The sequence below is a fragment of the Teleopsis dalmanni genome, chromosome 2, assembly GCF_002237135.1.
Source record: "Teleopsis dalmanni isolate 2A chromosome 2, ASM223713v2, whole genome shotgun sequence".
Taxonomy (NCBI): domain Eukaryota; kingdom Metazoa; phylum Arthropoda; class Insecta; order Diptera; family Diopsidae; genus Teleopsis; species Teleopsis dalmanni.
The window spans coordinates 103,824,633-103,843,919 of record NC_051847.1 but is presented as its reverse complement, the minus strand read 5'-3'; the positions used below and the strand labels follow the sequence as shown (position 1 = coordinate 103,843,919).

Sequence of the window (19,287 nt, the reverse complement as noted above, 5' to 3'; positions counted from 1 at the left end):
TTAATCAGATGCCTCTAAAGGTGCATTATATGTACGTAAATTAAATACACATATTCTGAAAATATTTAAACCAAGTATTAGAAAATGAATTCATATCCTTTTGTTGCTAAGGATATGATTTATTCCTAATCATTTGTTTTATTTTATATGATTTGGTGATGACTTAATCTTTTAAAGTGACAACTTGTCCCACATGTCTATAAACAAACATATTCGACCCAAAAATAAATATAATTTGGGCGACAGAAGTAAATATCAGTTTAAAGGTGCAGATATGATTTTGACTTTGGATTTGATGTAATTGTTTAGCTTATTTCATAGATTTCCACGCCATTACTGATTTGAACAATTTATAGTTGACATTTAGAGAAGAGAAGTAAATGGTTGTCAGTTTCTATAATGTGAATGAGAGATTTTAGTTAATGTCTTTAATATATAAAGAAAGCTAAAATTTGCATTTAGCGTTAATTAGTTTGTTATACCATTAAAAACCGACAAATTTCACCGCACAAACCGGGATAAGAAATCATTTAATCAAACAATAATGTTTTTAATTAGAATAGTTACAATAGTAAGTAATATATTTAAATTAACGATTATTGGTAAAATTCAAAACAATTTAGTTATCGGAAAAATTGTATTATTTATTATTGAAAAAAGCAGCATTAGCAGAAATATTGGTGGCTATGTTGGCACTGCCAACATGCTGACTTCTTGTTGATGTGGCATACAGTTGCTGTTGAAAACTATGATACTGTTGAGCATATTTTAAATCATTAGTATTAGGCCCTACAAATGATTTGTAATTAACATTGCTGTTTGTATTACTTCCAACAGCACAAGGACCAGCAGATCCTACATTATTGCTTAAAACAAGAGTATTCTGCATAATATTATTGTTCGGGTTTGCACCTAACATTGCTGATGGTGCGTTCATAGCACTTTGCATAACTGCTGTATCATTTTGTGTAAGGGCGGTGTTGTGAACTTGCATATTATTTCCAGTTGAATTCCCAGAATTTATATTTTGACAAATTCCGCTCATTCCTTTGTTTATTTGTTTCTGTTGACCAGATCCAGGAAATATCTGATTTGCTGTTGCAGGTGAGTTAGTTGGTGGACAAAATACATTGTTGAGATCACTACAATCGATACTATCTTGCGAACTACCAGAAAATTGCGGCATGGTTGCAGCTTGCATTCTTGGTGCTGTTATAACTGGATTATTCATATTGCTATGTCGTATAGGTCTCATTCCACGTGCTATTAACGGGGGCATATTCATATCATGTGCCTGCAATAAATTGCTTGCTATTTCGTCTTCGCCGCCAATACTTCCACCAACACTCATTTGATTGCAATTTTGAAAAAAATTAATATTATGTCCAGGTTGAACATTGCTATTAACTAGTTTTGTTTGGTCAGGTATGACTCCTGATGTGATTGGTGTAATATTTGAATTATCAATAATATTAGACGCATTTGACATTTGAGGATTAGCATAACGTTGAAGAAATTCTAAACTTGGAGGTATACGCATGTTATTCCCATTGTTTTGAGGCTTGACAGGCATATATTGTATTGTATTTGGCGTACTAGCCTTAACTTGGATATTTGACGACACATTAAAATTTCCAAATGGTAATCGACCTATCATACGGGGATGCCCAGGCATCATTCCAGGAAAGCTATTATGCGCTTCTCTCATTCCACTTGTATTTGCAGGAAATCCACTGCCGCAAATTTTTGGGCTCAACAGCCGTTGACCCATTGAATTAATCATCGGATTAATGTGACAGTTACTTGTACCGAATGGTCCACCGGTATTCAAATGAGGTGGTATTAATGCATTGTTTGTTGATATTGGACTACAGTGGTCCACATTGCCATCAATGGTAGAAATCAGAGCTTCCATATTTTGATTAACATTGGAAGATATATTATTTTCACCCATATTACAAACGCTATTTCCAACTCCTGAATTTAATGGTACGCAACTTGTCAACTGCTGTGACATTTGTGCAAGCGATGAAATTGGATCAAAAGGTAAACTCATTTTATTCGGATTTGATCGACTGATATTTGGATTTAATGGAACATTGTCAGAACGTCGACACAATTGTCCTTGGACCGGAATTGAAGTTTGCCGCTAAATAAAATAAAAAAAATGTGTTGTTTTATTTGAGTTATATAAAAGGTTTATTTAAGGTTATTGTTGTGTCAATGTATAATTTAATATTATACTAATATCTATTATATTATACTATAATTAATATTATATTAGAGGTACTCAAGATCTCTGTGCATCACTGCAAACTCAAATAATCGTGAATGCTTTTCGTCTTAGTCTTGCAAATATTTATAACAGTTGATTTTTGTTTTTGTATTTATTAAGTTGTAAAATATAACTCAGATTCGATATGCATAATTTTAACGATGCAGAATATGTTGGATACCGTGCTGGATTTTGCTGATGCAGTATTAATAGGTAATTTAAATTTGTGCTTTTATATGTATAATATAGCACTTTTTTGGATGTAAAATAGATACAAAATCAAACAATATTTAACAAAACTTGACAGCTTCGCTAAAATATTGCTCAGCAAACAGTAAAAAAGTAGTGTTATTCACAATAGAGTCTTGAAAATAATATATGCAAGAGGTAATTGGTGTTGAAAATATGGTCTTGCATATTGCCTTGGAAATCTTGAATACTCCTATAATAGTAAAATTTAGTTTACTAAAATAGATATTGCAGGTTGTAATCCCATAATTTGATTATTAACAATAGACACTGCTTAAGCAAAGTTTTTTTACAATAAATTTTTGTATAATTCTATATATGAATAGAGTTCAATTTTAGGACATTATTATTAAGTTGTCACAAAAATTTGTGTTTATTGTGTGATGCACGTTCGTTTGCATTTTGTGCTCTCTAAGTTTTGCTCACGAAGCTTATTCGAAGTCTCCGAATAATTTCACTACGAATACTAACCGCAAATTCGAATATTCGAAGACTCTGGATTTACAAAAAATTCGATTTTATTTTCAACTCCGGAGACTTCATTACTATCCGTTTAATCGAATAATCTGATAAGTTCGGTTTTTGAAATATTCGTATAATATCAAATTTTGTTAGCAGACATAGTATTAGCTGTTTTAACTTTAACGCATATGTATAGTCGTTTTCTTTTGTAAGCGTGTCGCAAAAGAACAAATATAATAAGCACTACTTTCGATGGCACCTCTAAAAAAATTTAAAATTTCAAAAATGAACAATAATTCTTTGCAATTATTGGTAAGAATATTATTTTTTACATGATTGTGAATAAAACATGTCTTTTAACAGTAAAATAATAAATAGAAAAGGTGACGTAGTTTTTACGAACAATGACTACACGAAATACGAATAACTAACGAATTCATTCGTTTACAGTTAACTGGAAATTTCGTAGGTACTTCAAAAGTCGTTCACAATAGACTAACTTTTAGTCTTGTCAACCATGCGATTTGACCTGCTTAACAGTTAAGCGGTTTCAAAAAGCCAGCAGTGTCGTTGTTCTGTATGTTATTTTTAAAATAAGCGGTTATTCTTTTGTGATATGCTTGCAAAAGAAAATATATTTATATTTAGGTTAAATGCAGTTCAAATCTTATACTTGAGTGAATTTAAAAATTAATTTCGTAATTAAAATGACTTAAATTAAAATTAACAATTTTAATATTAATTATTAATTGTTTTGGATGTTTTCGTTTTTTTAAGACATAGAGACCCGTGCACCGCATTTAAAGTTTTAACACAAATTTTGCTATTCAATAACGTTTTAAAAGCTTGATTTGATTACTTTAATAAAAATTACTGAGAATCATTTTAATTTTGGTATAACATTTATTTTATAACCTGCAATTCATTATTTAACCTCACCGACGATAAAAAGTTTATTCTTCTTTTTCGATAGTTTACTAAAATGTGGTAACAAGATCTACGCTTTGTTATTTTACATATAAGTTTAATATATATATATTGAATCCTTTAACTTCTAGGAGGAACATATGGCCGCAACAAAAATCTTCCACTCAGTACTATTGTTGGCTAGTAGCTTCAACTCTTTCCAGCATGTGCTGTATTTTCATATCAATTTGCCTTTTCCAAGTGCCCCTTCTTCTGATAATCGGGTTTCACTCAATTGCCATTCTTATGGTCTTTTGGCCTACGCAAAGTGTGACCGACCCAGTCCCATTTTCGTTTTTTGATTTCGGTTCTTTTAAGTGTTTGCTGAGTTAAAGGCCATAAGCGTGAAATTGTATTTGGCCAAAATATTTTAACAATTCCGTGTTATGACTGATTTACGAAAATTTTTAGTGCATTGTTTGCAGCAGCGTTTCAAAATTGACATCCATATAGGAGGCAAGCTATTATATTGGAGTTAAATATTCGTACTTTAGTTCCAGACCAAACGCTTGTTTTGCCTTCTTAATACGGTTCTTGATATCAGCACTGGATCCAGCATTTGTTGATAGGCTAATTCCAAGACAGCAAAAAGACTCTACATCCTCCAAACAGCAGTTGTTTATAACAAAAGATTCTTGGACGTTAGCATTAATGCGCATAACTTTTGTTTTGACAACATTGATTTTAAGACCCGCTCTGTTTGCCGTAGTTAATAAAAGATTTAGGTTGCGAAAAATGTGACTATAACTGTGTGCCAGCAGACACAAGTCATCGGCGTAATCGAGATCACTCAAGCGATTTTAACGACCCCAAGTTATTCCGCCACGTTGGCCCAATACCAACCCTGTCGAACGCCAGTTTTTATGAGTATTATATCACTTAATATTTCTCGTGCAATACCTGACAATTGACATCCTTGTATAAGGTGTATAACCTGATGATCTTTTGCGGCACGCCCTTATTATCAAGCGTTTACCAAATCACGGTGTGACATAATGTTTCGAGGTCTATAAATAAAAAATAGAGAGACTATCTCTATTCTACAGACTGTTCAACGATTATTCTTTGGCTGGTTATGAGATCAATATAAGACTTGTAAGGTCGGATTTCAGATTGTTCTCTGCGTAGTTTTGCTATTAATACTGTTGAAAGTCTGTTGATGACATGCGCTATTATTTTATAAATCATGTTCAACAGAGTAATGCCTCGTTAATTAGTTCTTTCTGTGAAGTCTTATGATTCAAAGTTCTTTGTCTGCCAAAAACATTCTATTAACGGATGGATAATATGGGCGCTTATATGTGAGTCAACTTTCAGTAGTTCCAGTGCTAAACCGTCGGACCCGGGTGCTTTGTCCTTCTTTAGTGTTTTTTTTTGCAATTATGATCTGGTAAAAATGTTGCTATTTTCAAAATGTCTGCCGTGGTCGGAGTAAAATTGAACCTCGGAACTCTTATTAGTTAGCATATTACAATAAAATTGGGACCAGATATGCATTTGTTTTACAGATCAATGCTGTAAGCAGTACCCCATTTTCATATTTCAACGGCTTACTGTTCCTGATGTTATTTTCAGTAAGCTTTCTAGTATCTTTGTACATATCACTTCTATGTAGTTCAGCTGGGGTTTGAGCTTCATTGGCTATATCATTGTACCAATTCTTTTTGTTTTTTAAGTTTTGAATTTTAATTAAATTATATAAAATAGAATAATAAAGTAAATTTATGAATATGATTTGTCTGACAATTTACTTTATAATTCTATTTTATTATTTTATTAAGTAATATTAAAAACTTAATATATAAAACATAATTAATTATTAAACAACGGTAGTGTACTTCATGATATCATTGCATAGTACTATAGAGCATAGCATTTACACTAACAACAACTATGATACCGGTTACTGTCGGGGCAAACCCAATATTTTTGTATGAAGCCAGTATAAAATTTTATCATAAATCCAATTTAACGTAATTTGAAAGCACTTGTGTATTACATGTACACATTTAGTAGTGTGTAATAACAATCAATAGTAGAATAAGTGTTGTTGCTGTTTGTCGGTCCATTCGTTACCAAAAAATTCTAATTCGTCTTTGTGTGCAATTGCTCTGATATTAGAGTTTTTTCTATATGGTTTTGTCCAAGCAAAATACGTTGTGTTCACTATTGATTTGATTGCTGACTACAATAACAAAATATTAGTGATCCTACATAAAATACTAAGTTCGATAGTTTTTATGTTTAACAGACATGTTTTTCCCATTGGGTGTGTCTTTCTAGAATTCATGATTTTTTTAACAGAGTCAAATTAGATGTCTTTATATTTCTATGTTTTTAATTATTACATTGACATCAGTTGGTAAAAACACAGGTAACAATAAGTAGCTTAACAGGTCTTGTTACGTACTATTCTAGAATACCAAATTATGTAAATGTTGCTACGGTGAGCTTGTTAGTATTGTGCGAGAATCTCTCCTTAAGTAAAAGTTCATTTTATTTGATTTTTTAAGCTCTATCGTTGTGCTCACATATCTTTTTCCTTTCATGTTTTTTTTGTGCACTTGAAAGAACCAAATTTTGTTTAAGTATTTAAAACAAAAAGCGCGGTTTGGACCCAAGACTGACACAACAAAAGAAAAATATTAATATTTTTGCGAGAGCGAAAATAGGAAATTAAACTGAAAAGAAAAATGTCGGTATATTTCGACTTAGCTTGATAGCTACTTTTTCCAAAGCATCATTAGCTGTCAAAACTTTTATGAATAAATAGAATTATCTTAATTATAACAAAAGAAATACTAATATTTTATCTTTTGTAGGGACAATGAGATAAGTGATTACTTTAAGAATGACATACAAAATAACAATACTGCTGTGGCTCGTTTATATAAATCGTTCGAGTTAAACTCGAACGATTTCTTTCGAAAAGTTCTCACTTGCTTTTTGTCACTTCTTTCGAGTTTGCTGTTTATGTAACATGAAAAATTCACCACACGAGAACGTTATGGTGTGATGAGAGAAACTGATGAAAACGGAACGTTTTTTTGAAAAAATGGAACGAAAATGAAACAATTTTAAAAGGTTGCTTAGTGTTTGCAAATAGCACTTGTACCAAAAATTGTAATTTATTCACTTTAACTTACTTTTTTCCATTCAAAATTCAAAACTTCTTGCAAGCAATTTGACAGGTGAACGAAAAAAAGTGAGAAAACAATTCACCACAGTTACATAAACACTTCTAGTGAGTAATTGTCAAAAGTGAGAAAATCGTTTAAGAAAACGAAGTGAGAAAGTTACATAAACGACCCACTGGTTTATTTTATCCAACTATTCTGAAATTGCTTAGCCGATACGTAGCTCACACGTAGAAATGTCACAATATTGGAATGCATAATTCAATAAGTTGGCAAAAAAATGTTTGCTTGTTTTATTGTATTTGGTTTAATAGCACTTATATTTTCAGTTAAAATATTTTCGGTCTAAGTATTTTTTTTAACTTGTTTACGTCTAAGGAAAAATTAACGGAACCAAAAATAGCAAAACCCGTTACTTTCATAATTATTTCGACATTAAAAAGTTTTCATATTATGATACATGTATTATTGGCTTACACACTTACACTTACATTATTGCCACTATTTTGAAGGTGTTGTGGAAAATTGGACCCAGGGCTAACAGAAGGAAATCGTGATTCTATACCACTTTGTTCTGATACGTTACTATTATTAGAAGATATTAAAGGAGTTCGTGATCTCTGTGGACTAGGACGAAGATTTTTTAAGTCACCTAGAAAGTATATATATGAAGTATATTAAAATTATATATAAAAATATTTGAAGTTAAAATTTTAATCAAAATTCATACCAGTTGACGAATTGGAGGTAAAAGTCTCTATATCTTTTGGAGACATATTTGAAATTGGTGTACTAGGATTGCTATTAAACTGATTCAAGTTATTCCGACTACGATTGGTATTAGAATTGTTACTGGTTGGTGATGAATTCTCTTGAGTTGTAAAGCTAGTTTTTGTTGAATTACCCGTAGATGCAGTTGCTGTCATTGACGATGTCGATGGAGTCGATGTAATTGTATGCACATCCATATTTGGTGAATTTGCTGGCATTCCACCTGCTGTGCGAGGTGATGGTAATGACAAATTTGAAGTCGGATTATTCGGGCTGGTGGGATTTGGCGATTGTATTGCGATTGGTACCGAAGAACACCGCTGAGTAGAGTGATAAGGTGGAGGAGGTCCTTGATTAGATCTTATTGCTTGAGACTGAGAACTTTGGCAAGTAGAAGAAGTATTGCTTGTAGATAAGTTGGTTCTCAAGTTCCCAGCACCAGTTGAAGTAGAACGACATAAAGAATTGGATATACCGTTTGAAGTTTTATTGTTTTTCATTCTATCATCGAAAAATTGATTTTGCATTTTAGACCACTCCATTTGCGATGACATACAAAGTTGGCCAACATCTTGATTATGTAAGTTTGTTGACATCGATTTATGTTGTAAAACAGTATTTGTATCGTTCACAATGCAATTTTGATTAAATCCTACAATTTCTGGGGAACTCGATATTAATCCTCCACTGCCAGTAGGTCCTGTTGTACTAGGATTTGCTCCAAGACATGATACTGCATTATTATTATTCATATTGCCGATATTTGTTATTGAATTCATAGTTAATTCACTTGAGCAACTTGTATTAGACTGGTTACTAATAGAGTTCTTATTACCGCTATTCTTATTATTGCACTGAATTCCAGCTATATCATGAGCACTCATAATATCATTTCCAATTACTGCCTCATCTTCAAGCCCCGTCGTCAAATTTTCACCCTGTTTTGGATTTATTAAATTTGACGAAATATTTCGCATACAAGTAGGATTTATTGTGCATCCCATCTGAGTTCCAAGTCCTGACGCAGGCGGCATGTTCAACATTAGTCCAGTAAGGTTATTACCAACATTATCACTTAGTTTTTCCAGCTGATTATTTCCTTGTAACATATTACTTGATTCTGCACGAAACTCATTACCATTTTCTGGAAATAAAAATTGATTCATTTTTTTTAACTTTGCAAGCTGCTCTTCACGATGTTGTCGTTGTTGAGGAGTTAAATTCTCATCTGGTACTTTAACACCTTGTAATGATGGAATATTGTTATCAGCTGAAATCATATCTGATGAATTAATTGATTTGTTAGGTACGCTCTGGCGATTTAATGCTACTTCCACTGCAGATTCTGTACCAACTCCGTCTAATAATTTAATATGTGAATGAAGATTGTCTGTAGTTCCAGACTCTTCCAAATTATTTCGTGATTGTTCCCAGCACATAATATCATTTTCACCAGAAAGTGCATCACTTGTTTCTTGAAAACCAACTATATTTGACTGTCGTAAATTCGTTTTCGCATGCAATTTATTATCCGATGCAGCTGCGTCCATAACACCAAAATTTATTTTTGTATTATTTACTTTTTGTGGAATTTTTGATAATGAATTAGAATTACTATTACTTAACCAAGCTTGACCACAATTACCAACTGGCAAACCGGATATATTCAGCGAATTTTGCCTTTGAAGTTTTGTCATTTTCATAGGATTTTTAATAAAAAAATCCTCTAAAAAGTTTTTTGTCGCAGGTTGAGTGCAATGATATGCAATAATAGTCGGAAACTGGCCACTCAACACACATTCAGCTCCTTTGTTTGCCAATTTTGTTGAAAAAACAAATATATGATTTTGCTGTTGCATATACTCCATAGAATTTCCAAGTAATATACCGGTGTTAGCATTTCCAGTAACAGAAGTCGTTAAAATTTGTTGTCCTATATTGTTATTGCATATATCATTTGAAGTTCTGCTTCCAATATTAAGATCCTCGTTACAACTGCTATTGTTTCCTAAGCCTGATGACGCCTTTTCATTGCTGTTATTATTGTTCATGTTTGGCAAAATTTCATTTTGTTTTACTAGAAATAAAAATTGTATATATTTTATACATTATGTTTGATTTAAATTCTAACCCAAAAAATATGCATTAATATTATTTTAAATATATCATCGTTTCTTAAATAAATCAAAATAATATTAACTGCACACGATCAATAATAATTTTTTTGTAAGAAATATAAAGGATACTCTGTTTTTAATCAATACTCAAAAATGGAGTGTACCATAAAAATAGGTTGAGAACTGCTGCTCTACAATATTTATACTGCAATATAAACACATTCTTTGGATCAGAAAAGTTATCAATCTATCCAATGAGCACTCATCCGATGAAACATAGGTACTGGTAAAAAAATTTAATTGTAAAGACAAAAAAAGTTATATATTTGGGTAACATACTTATAAAAGTAGTACATAAGTACCAAAAAGAAATTCAGAACTAACATATTTTACTTATTTTAGTTTTCAGAAATGTGTTATATGCACCATCAAAGGACTATTTTATTTACAGTGACAAAATTATTTATAACTAATATATGGAACATCATTCAAATAAAATAAATATCATACAAGGCTCGCATTAAAAAAGAAACTGAATTGGAAATTTAATTACGTACGTAATGAATTTAATATAAAATAATATAACATATAATTTCGTAGACTCATAACGTATTCCGATGATTGTACAATTCTAGCCAATCATCGAATTGGCTAGCAATACCACCTTACGTGCACATACAGATGGACATCCCAATTGTGTCATGTTCAGTACTGCCTCGCTCCAAGATACATTCGTCGATCCCTTTCTTCATATCATACATATGAAACGAGAACTAATAGAAACGTGAACTTAAAGTTCCCGTGGTATACTCTTTGAAACCACGGTTGTCATGAAACAAAGTTCTCAAACAAAGTTCTCTCTTCGCCTAACATTTCCCAGGAAAAACGACGACTCCCCCCTACAGCAAAAACTGTCCTAACTCAATTGAAATCAGAATAAAGGCATGTGCTAAACGGTTTCTTGTCACGCATAAATACGTAAATTCCTAATGTGTGCCCGAACTGGTTATCTAACCCCCATGATGTCGCTTATTTGTTCTCCTGTTTCACCGCACACCCAAGCCTCAGTCCAATCGAACTTTAGACCCACCCCATTAAAGTGGTCATCTTGATCATGGTTGATCAATTTAATCCCACCCATCCTCAATCCTCCCTCACTCTATAATAATCTTCTCGATCCTTAGTCCTAATCCATGTATTTGTTATGTAATTCCTTTCATGTTCATGTTTCAAATCTCCGCGAGCTACAATAGCAACAATATAATAAAATATATAATAACACTAATACAAACTGCTATAAGTTTTGTTTGCGATTATACTAGGTGGGGTGGATTGACAACTATCTGACTTCACAACAGGTGCCAACGCCAGAACGAAATTAATTGTATTTTGTGTATCAAGTTTTAGCGACAGCTGTAGGAGTTTCGACTTCATCAGATGTTTGCTTAGCTTATTCTAAATAGTGCACCTTGGTGATTTTTTTATAAAACGGAAAAAATTATATATCGTTCAGTAATAAAAATTCTCTATTTGATAGGAATGAACAATGATGCAATCAAATTGGAAATGGATTCTGTTTATAGCAAACTTGCACCATCGTTTACAATAAAATATTGAAACGTTGAATTTAAATGTGGTCGTACGAGTGTTATTGATGAAGGGTGTCCGGATCGCCCAAAAGAAGTCACAATTGAAAAAAACATTGAAAAAATCCACAATAACGTGTTGGATAATCCAAATATTACATTACGTGAAATAGCAGAGTTGACAAGCATTTTATATAGGTAAACATGTATCGAATATTTTACATGAATATTTAGGTATGAAAAAAATTTCGACCAGATGGTCGCCGCGTTTCCCCACTATTGATCAAAAAAATTGTTTTGAAATCTACAATCTAGCTGACTGTGAGCGACAAGTAGTGACAATTTGTGAAACATGGATCCATAATTTCACACCTGAGGGAAAACAACAAACCAGAGAATGGTTAGAACCCATGCTTCCAAACTACCACGAACTGAACAATCGACTGGAAAAGTTTTGGCTTCCGTATTTTGGGATACAGGTAAAATAATTTTCAAAGACTATTTGGAAAAAAGACATATAATAACATCAGCCTACCGTTGCATATTATTGCATCGATTGAATAAGGAAATTAAGAAAAAACAACCACATTTGTCGATTTCCAGATTTGGCGCCCAGCTAAACAAAACAGTATAAAATCATTCGCAAATTGTATATAGTTAGATATTTTAAGACACAACTTAAACAAGCAATTAACACATGCAACATAAAATATGTTGTGAATTTGGAATTAAAACGAAAAATACTTAGGTCAAGCAAAGTAAAACCAGTAAAAAGTTTGTATAATCAGAAATTATACTTTTATGCGATAGTGCAACTTTATGCGATATTTGATCAAGTTATTTAACTGTTTAGTTTTTAAAACTGTTTCACTTTATTTAATTAATTCATTCAGAAACACGCGTCCGACGAATCAAGAGGAATCAAGAGAATATTTTTTGTTCACAACCTAAGAAAGCCTAATTCCGGTGTAGATAGATGTGGAATTTTTTTTTATTTACAAAAAATCACTGACAATATATAAATTAAGGATATATACATACACCAGATATATTTAAAACACTATTTTAGAATTCTGATAGCTTACCAGGAGTACCAGCCCGTGCAAATTTATCTGACGATGATGCTCCAATAACAGGTGGTATTGTTCCAAATCCAACGGGTGACATTTCTGGCGATATAGCAGTGTCCTCTTTTTTTATTGTAACTAAATTATTTATACGATCAGGCTCTTCTTTTATTGATGCTGTGCTGTTTATGGTTGGAGTAACAGAAGTAACACGTTTCGTCATTGTATTTGTGTTTATTTTTTCCACTAAAAGGAAAGCAATTTAAAACAATTTGTTTTTCAAAATTTAATTATGTTAAAACTTACAACCATCTTCTTCTTTCACTGATAGGTTGGAAACGCTATTACATTTTTTCTTAATCGATTTATCATTGCTAATTTCTTGGGTAATATCTGAATTTACTTTATCCATATTACTCTGTGACAAATTACTGTTACTTGAATGTTCGCTGCCATGATTGGGAGAAGAAACAATAGCCATACTCGTTGAGCAAGAACCTATGTTATTTGAGTTTTGTCTCAAAATCACATTTGACGATGATGAGTTATCCCGTTCTCGGGCGGTTTGACTTATTTGAGTATCCATGGTTAAATTCTTATTACTAGAATTATTATTATTAGGACGATCGTCCATAACATTCGTATTGTTTACATTTTCGACTAGAAATATAGATAAGTAATAATGCCCTGTTTTTAAATTAATTTTTATAGCGTATTTACCAATTTTGGGTGATAAGGATGTAAATGGTTCGTTTTTTATATTTTTAATACTGTTTGATGGTGACGCAACATTGGAAACAGGCTGTATGGACGTCACTGAATTAGTTGCATTTGATTGTTTATTTGTGTTTGATAAAGAAGTTGCCGTGAGCATTTTTTTGGTTTGTTGCACAAAATATATTTTTATTGTATTTTAGGTTTTTGAATATACGAAAATACAGAAAGCAATTATATGTATTGTTACTGGTTAGAAACTGGTTGATATTTCTTAGATTCCGACTATATATCAAACATTATACATATCAACTAGGAAGTTGTGTTTACAATTTTTATTAATTATACTACAAAATTAGCGCACTTGATTTTTCAGTATTACATACGTAGCTCTCCAACCAATATTAAGCAGCACTTTATTGTTTTTTCCGCAACAATCAAATATCTACAAATTATAAATTAAAATATTTCCTACAAAATGGATAATGTAGGATTTTATTACAAAACGAAATTTTCCCTTTCGAAAATTTATACACAACCCAGCTTCGTTTGCTATGTCGCAAATACTGCTGATGGTAATTGTGGTACAAATTAATCGATTGCATTCTGATTAATTATCGAAATAAAGTTGTAGGTGAATTTAAATACCTTTTTTTTCACATTATATTTATTTTATTATAGTATCTAGTCTACAAAAATCAATTAGTTTTTTATGTATGCATTGCTCCTGTGTAATTTGTATTAATTATTTAATTTATTTATTTAAATAATTTCTGTAGGCAAATTTATTTATTTTTCATTTACCGATCTTAGGGAATTTCGTAAAATTAAATTCAATGCCATTATTTTTTTATTAATTATTCAATTATTTATGTTATCATTAAATTATTTTTTAAATAAATATCTTAATAAGTAGAATTAAACTTTATTAATGATAAATATGGTATGTACATATAAGTTCAGGTTATGCACAGTTGTGAAATATACAGTGATAAATATTAGACCTCTACGGTGGCTCACAAATAATGCAAAAAAATGCATGCTGGCCTATATTCGCTACACGAGATATTGGCATCACTGTTGCAATCTGTCAAGTGTTATGTTTTGGCAAATAGCAAAGCTTGCACATGTGCACATAACGCAAAAATTAAAATACATACAAAATTAAAACGAATGATAGAAATTTCAAAATAAAACAGTGAAATGTTTCTTTTTCCCAATATTCAAATTAATGAAACACATCTATTTTTGACATATGATTGCAATATTAGTTAGAATTACCAACGAATGTTTACAATACTTCGCTTATTGCGTTGGTAACACTTTTTTCTTTACTGGGAGAAGTATACACAGTATACAACTGCTGGCCTAGATAGAGAAAATAGTGTTGTTGTTTTGCGTACATTTCGGCCAGTATAGGCCAGCAACTTGATGTTTTTTGCCATACTTGCGAGTAACTGAAAAGATCTATTATTATTGGCACAATATTCATGTAGTTTAACACTGTTTCTAAACTGTTATTACCGCAATTTTTAATTAACAAAATTATTTATTAATTTTATTTTGGCAGCTTTATTTACTATTAAATTCATTTTATTTTATTTATTTAGACATTCTCAATTGAAACATCAAAAAATGTCATTTTGTATTTTTTTTTTTGAATACTCCTCAATATTTTATACAAATGATTTATTAACCACTGAACTGTACACTACAAACTCCGAGAATGAACTCACTGACTACTTGGTTAATGAAGGTTTTTAAATTTGTTATCTCAAGAATGTTCCAGAAATACCGAACATAAACTTTTCTACCTTTGGAAAATATGTCCAGATAAAGAATTTTACCAACATAAGGTGGAATCGGGGTGGAATACGATCAGTATTTACCTCTCGAGTACGTTTTGCAATTTGGAACAATCTCATTCAATCTTATTGGCGCAATTTTGTCATTTTTGGAAAAATATTTGTGTAAGATTTGTTTAACGTTGTTCTGAGCGGCTCTGTGTTCTATATTTACTATATCTATATTTACTATATCCTTTTTGTCATTTTTATCGAATATATTTATAACAACGCGTTTAGAGTTCCAAAATTTTTGGAAACGTCTTGACGAACTCGTTCTTAATACAAGCTATAATTGCTAGTTCGCACTGAAATGCATTTACCACGTCAGCTTTTATCACCTTTCTAACATTTTCTAATAATTCTTCATCGAAAAAAATGAACAAGTAAAAGTACATGTCAATGTCACCTCTGCCCGTTTAATTACTACATGGTTTCTGAAGTAATTCATTAGTTTGTCAGTGGCTTCAATTATGTAATTGTTGTCATGGAAGTCGCAGACACTACACGAAATTCGCTGATAATGGTGGATGAATAGAACAGCGCCTAATCCTAGGGATGAAGCATCCGTCGTTAGATCGAATGGATTTTCATAATGTAGGTGTATAAAAGCTTGTTGGAAGTTTGACGTTGAGTTTAATTTAGTTGTATTTGCTTTTTTCTTGATTGCTGAGTGCTAACTCTACCATTTTTGCCCTTACAAATATTTGTTATTGACTTGGCAAAGTTTTTTGAAAAATATTTGTTATAGCTTGCTTAACTTAACAACGATCTGACATTAAATAAAGTCATTGCTGTGGAAAATAGCCGAATTGTAGACATGATTGAAGATCATAGTGTACGAATTAATAAATATGGGGAACAGGCGACGTAGTGTGTAATAGGATATCTTATCGATACCCGTGAACTTTTTGGGAGTTTTGAGGGAGAGTGTCTCTAGAGGCCCGATGGGGTGTTTAGACCGTTGGGATCATAATCATCTGTGCAGAGGGCTGAACATTGGGGCGAAAACGTTACGAAAGCGTTCATTATGGGATATGGATTATGGGACATTTCATTATGGAACAGCGATAAAAATATAGTAGTCCAGAGTGTTGTTCAATTCTGGCTGAAAAGTTAAGTAGTAGTGAGAGTGGCCAAAGAGAGGGTGCTACACTGCTTGCTGGTTAGATATATCGTCAATAACGCAAAGTTCTCTTAGTAAATTATGGAGCCTTTTCTCTATTTGAGATTAGAATTTACGCGGGAGAGACGGAGGGGGAAAAAGGTTAATGTCGTGGCTCAGTAAGTTATCAGTGAGCCAAATGGTGTGCTTACTGTTAAAGTTGCCATCAATTATCTGCCGATTTGCTGGACGGTTAGAAGTGGTAGTAGTGAGACACTAAAATTAAAGAAACTAAAGTTAAGTAAGAATTAGAAACTGAACTACATACTAGGTCCTTAGCCCCGGGCTTATATTCATGTTAAGAATTATGCATATCTAAATTTTATATAGGTAGGTGTAGCTTTATTACATTGTAGTCGCGATTCTTAACTGCATTGAGAAGGCTGGTGCCGTTGGTTGGGTTGATATAGCAGTTTATAAGATGACATTTGGGGTATATTGGTTGTACATCCTTTTAGAGCAAGTGAATGTGGATTAGGTTGACAAATTCTAGTCTTAATCTTATGATGCTCTGCTGAGAATGTGATAAGATTGGTGGTTGATTAGGTTTGGGTTTGTGTTGGTTAATCGTTTTATAGTAGCTAAAGTGGTGCGTCCAAGTTGCCAAATTTTTCATGTGTAAGTAGGATAAAGTTCCTTTTCTTATATCATTTTTTATGTAGTTTTTGATACAATAATTCGAGTCTTCTTTGACTCGAAGAATTAGGGGTTCGTCTGCCGTGTGGTTTTTTATGAAATTTAAATAGGAGAGGTTGTCACAATAAATATTTACAAAAGTAAATATATATATAAATAGTCTACTATTTTGTAGACTATGTCGAAGGTTGAAGAAATGATGCTTTTGATTTTTGGTCTCTTCTTGAGTTTCTTAATCATTTTTGAGTCATTATAAATAATGTTAGCTCTGTTGCAGAGTTCAGGAATTAGGTTGACAGTGAAGCGTCAACCTAAATAAATATCTTGACGTTGAATTTCGACGAGGAGACATTTAGTGGTTGGGGTATGAAAAGCTCAGCGTATGGTTTTTGCTGCCTGGTAATTTATTTTCTGCGAGTTAAGTTTGATGATGCAGTTTTACCATATATGACTAGGCCATAGTAAATATTGCTTAAAATAAGAGCTTTGAGTAAATGAATGACAGTTGCTGTTTGGCCGCGCCCATTGATGCTGCTTAAAATTTTAAGGATAAAGTGATCGTTGTTGAGATGTATTATGTTAAATATACGTCAAGCATTTCGAGATTATTAACATTTTCAAGGTTTGTGTTTTGTGGTGATATATTTAAGCAGGAGCATAATTTTTTCTGTAGACATGTAGGAATTTACTTTTAGATAAAAATATTAAGACTCATCTGATGTGGCATCAGTTGTATATATCACAGAAAAGAGCATTGATTTGAGATTGTATTTCAAAGATATTTCGAATGATGGTAACTAGATATAGATCGTCAGCATAGAGACAGTGTTTAAAATGTTTGTGCTTTTATATAATGAGGTTTATTTTTCCTTAAATTTTTGGTATAGAGAAACCATAGAAGCCATCTTCTTGTCATTTTCTCTATTGTTTTACTCAAACATGATATGAGTTATATTGGTCGGTAAGATGTTGATTCTGCTAGTGGTTTTAAAGTTTAAAGTTTTTTGATCATACAGTACGTAATCTTATCTGGACTGTTGTCTTTTGATTTTTGTAATGCGTGACTAGGTTTCAAAAGTTTGAGATTTTCTTCGATTAGCTATGCTTGGTTGAAGGGTTAGTCTCAGATTGAAGCGCGATGATTTTCTCCGTAATGAACACCAGAAGGTGTATTTTGTGGCAATTTTTTGACAAAATTGACCTTGTCAGACTTTTCTTTTACTTTCTGTATGTGAGTATGTGAGAGTTCATAGTTAGGGAATTTGGTAGTATATTTTGCTGAGAATGTTATAATTGCGCTATTTTCATTAAATCTCAGGAGAATCGGTATGGTCACTGCCTTATAAATCGTGCAGAGAACCCAAATTACTTTTGCCGAGAGAACTGGGTGACACGTGTACAGTGGATAGTGTGTTGATAGATATGTGTGTTTCACACAGTTGAGGATCGATAAATTGTAGTTGTATAAAAAAGATTCGATTGTGGTTCTCCTGTAATTTGTTTTAGAGGAGCCCAAGCCTTACTTCATGCATTAAAATCCTTCACAATAATGGTCTTCGGAGATTCTGTGTTTTTCAGATCTAGAGCAGCAATATTTATGTTTGGCAAGGTATCCGTGAGGGGGGGGGGAGGAGCCGTGCCCCTGGGAGCTACTACACAAGGCAACGTGTTTGATTGCATTTAACATGAAAAATGTCAGCGCAATCCTTGTTGTCCTTAATCCAAGTTGTCGCATAGCCTCCTCGTGGCACCCCTGGACAGTTACTTGGCACCCGCTGGGTAATGAACTAATAGTGCGTACAGCGAGTCTCATCCCAGGACTTTAAATTTTCATTCTGCACAGAGTTTGGCACCCGTCACATAAAATTTAGCCGCCAATGAAGGAAGTGAAAGTGCCTCGGAACTGGAAACCAATTAATGTTGACGACCCATGCAAACGCATAAATGACTATGATTTACGGATATGCACCTGGAATGTCCGACCCTCTATAGGGAAGGTGCCTCTATCCAACTGGTGGAAGCCCTCAATAAATGTAAGGCTGACGTCACCGTCATCCAGGAAATGCGATGGACAGGACAAGGCTGCTCTAAAAGAGCAAACTGTGATGTATATTACAACTCCCATGTAAATAGGTGTGAATTTGAATTTGGTTTTGCGTTAAGCAAGAGACTATCAAAATCAGTTCAGCGATTTACACCGGTAGTATGTAGCACCAGATTCCCACACCGTGATATTCACAAGGTAACGTGGGTATCTCCCGATTAATCAACACGAAACGAGATTGATCACTTCGTGAT

General features: G+C 32.6%; 1 protein-coding gene across 2 annotated transcripts; it reads right to left on the bottom strand.

Annotated features, from left to right (window-relative positions):
* Nucleotides 1-567: 567 nt before the first annotated feature.
* Nucleotides 568-13,922, bottom strand: LOC119686181 (protein BCL9 homolog). 2 transcript variants are annotated; one of them, XM_038100682.1, is made up of 6 exons: nucleotides 13,351-13,922; nucleotides 12,937-13,290; nucleotides 12,649-12,876; nucleotides 7,820-9,937; nucleotides 7,575-7,741; nucleotides 568-2,149 (listed from the first exon to the last, which is right to left on the bottom strand). In XM_038100682.1, the coding sequence occupies exons 1-6, from the start codon at nucleotides 13,502-13,504 to the stop codon at nucleotides 641-643; spliced, it is 4,530 nt and encodes a 1,509-aa protein (XP_037956610.1). In that variant the 5' UTR covers nucleotides 13,505-13,922; the 3' UTR covers nucleotides 568-640. The 2 variants fall into 2 exon arrangements, with proteins under 2 accessions (XP_037956610.1, XP_037956611.1); XM_038100683.1 differs by having other exon boundaries at nucleotides 7,581-7,741.
* Between the last annotated feature and the right edge of the window lie 5,365 nt (nucleotides 13,923-19,287).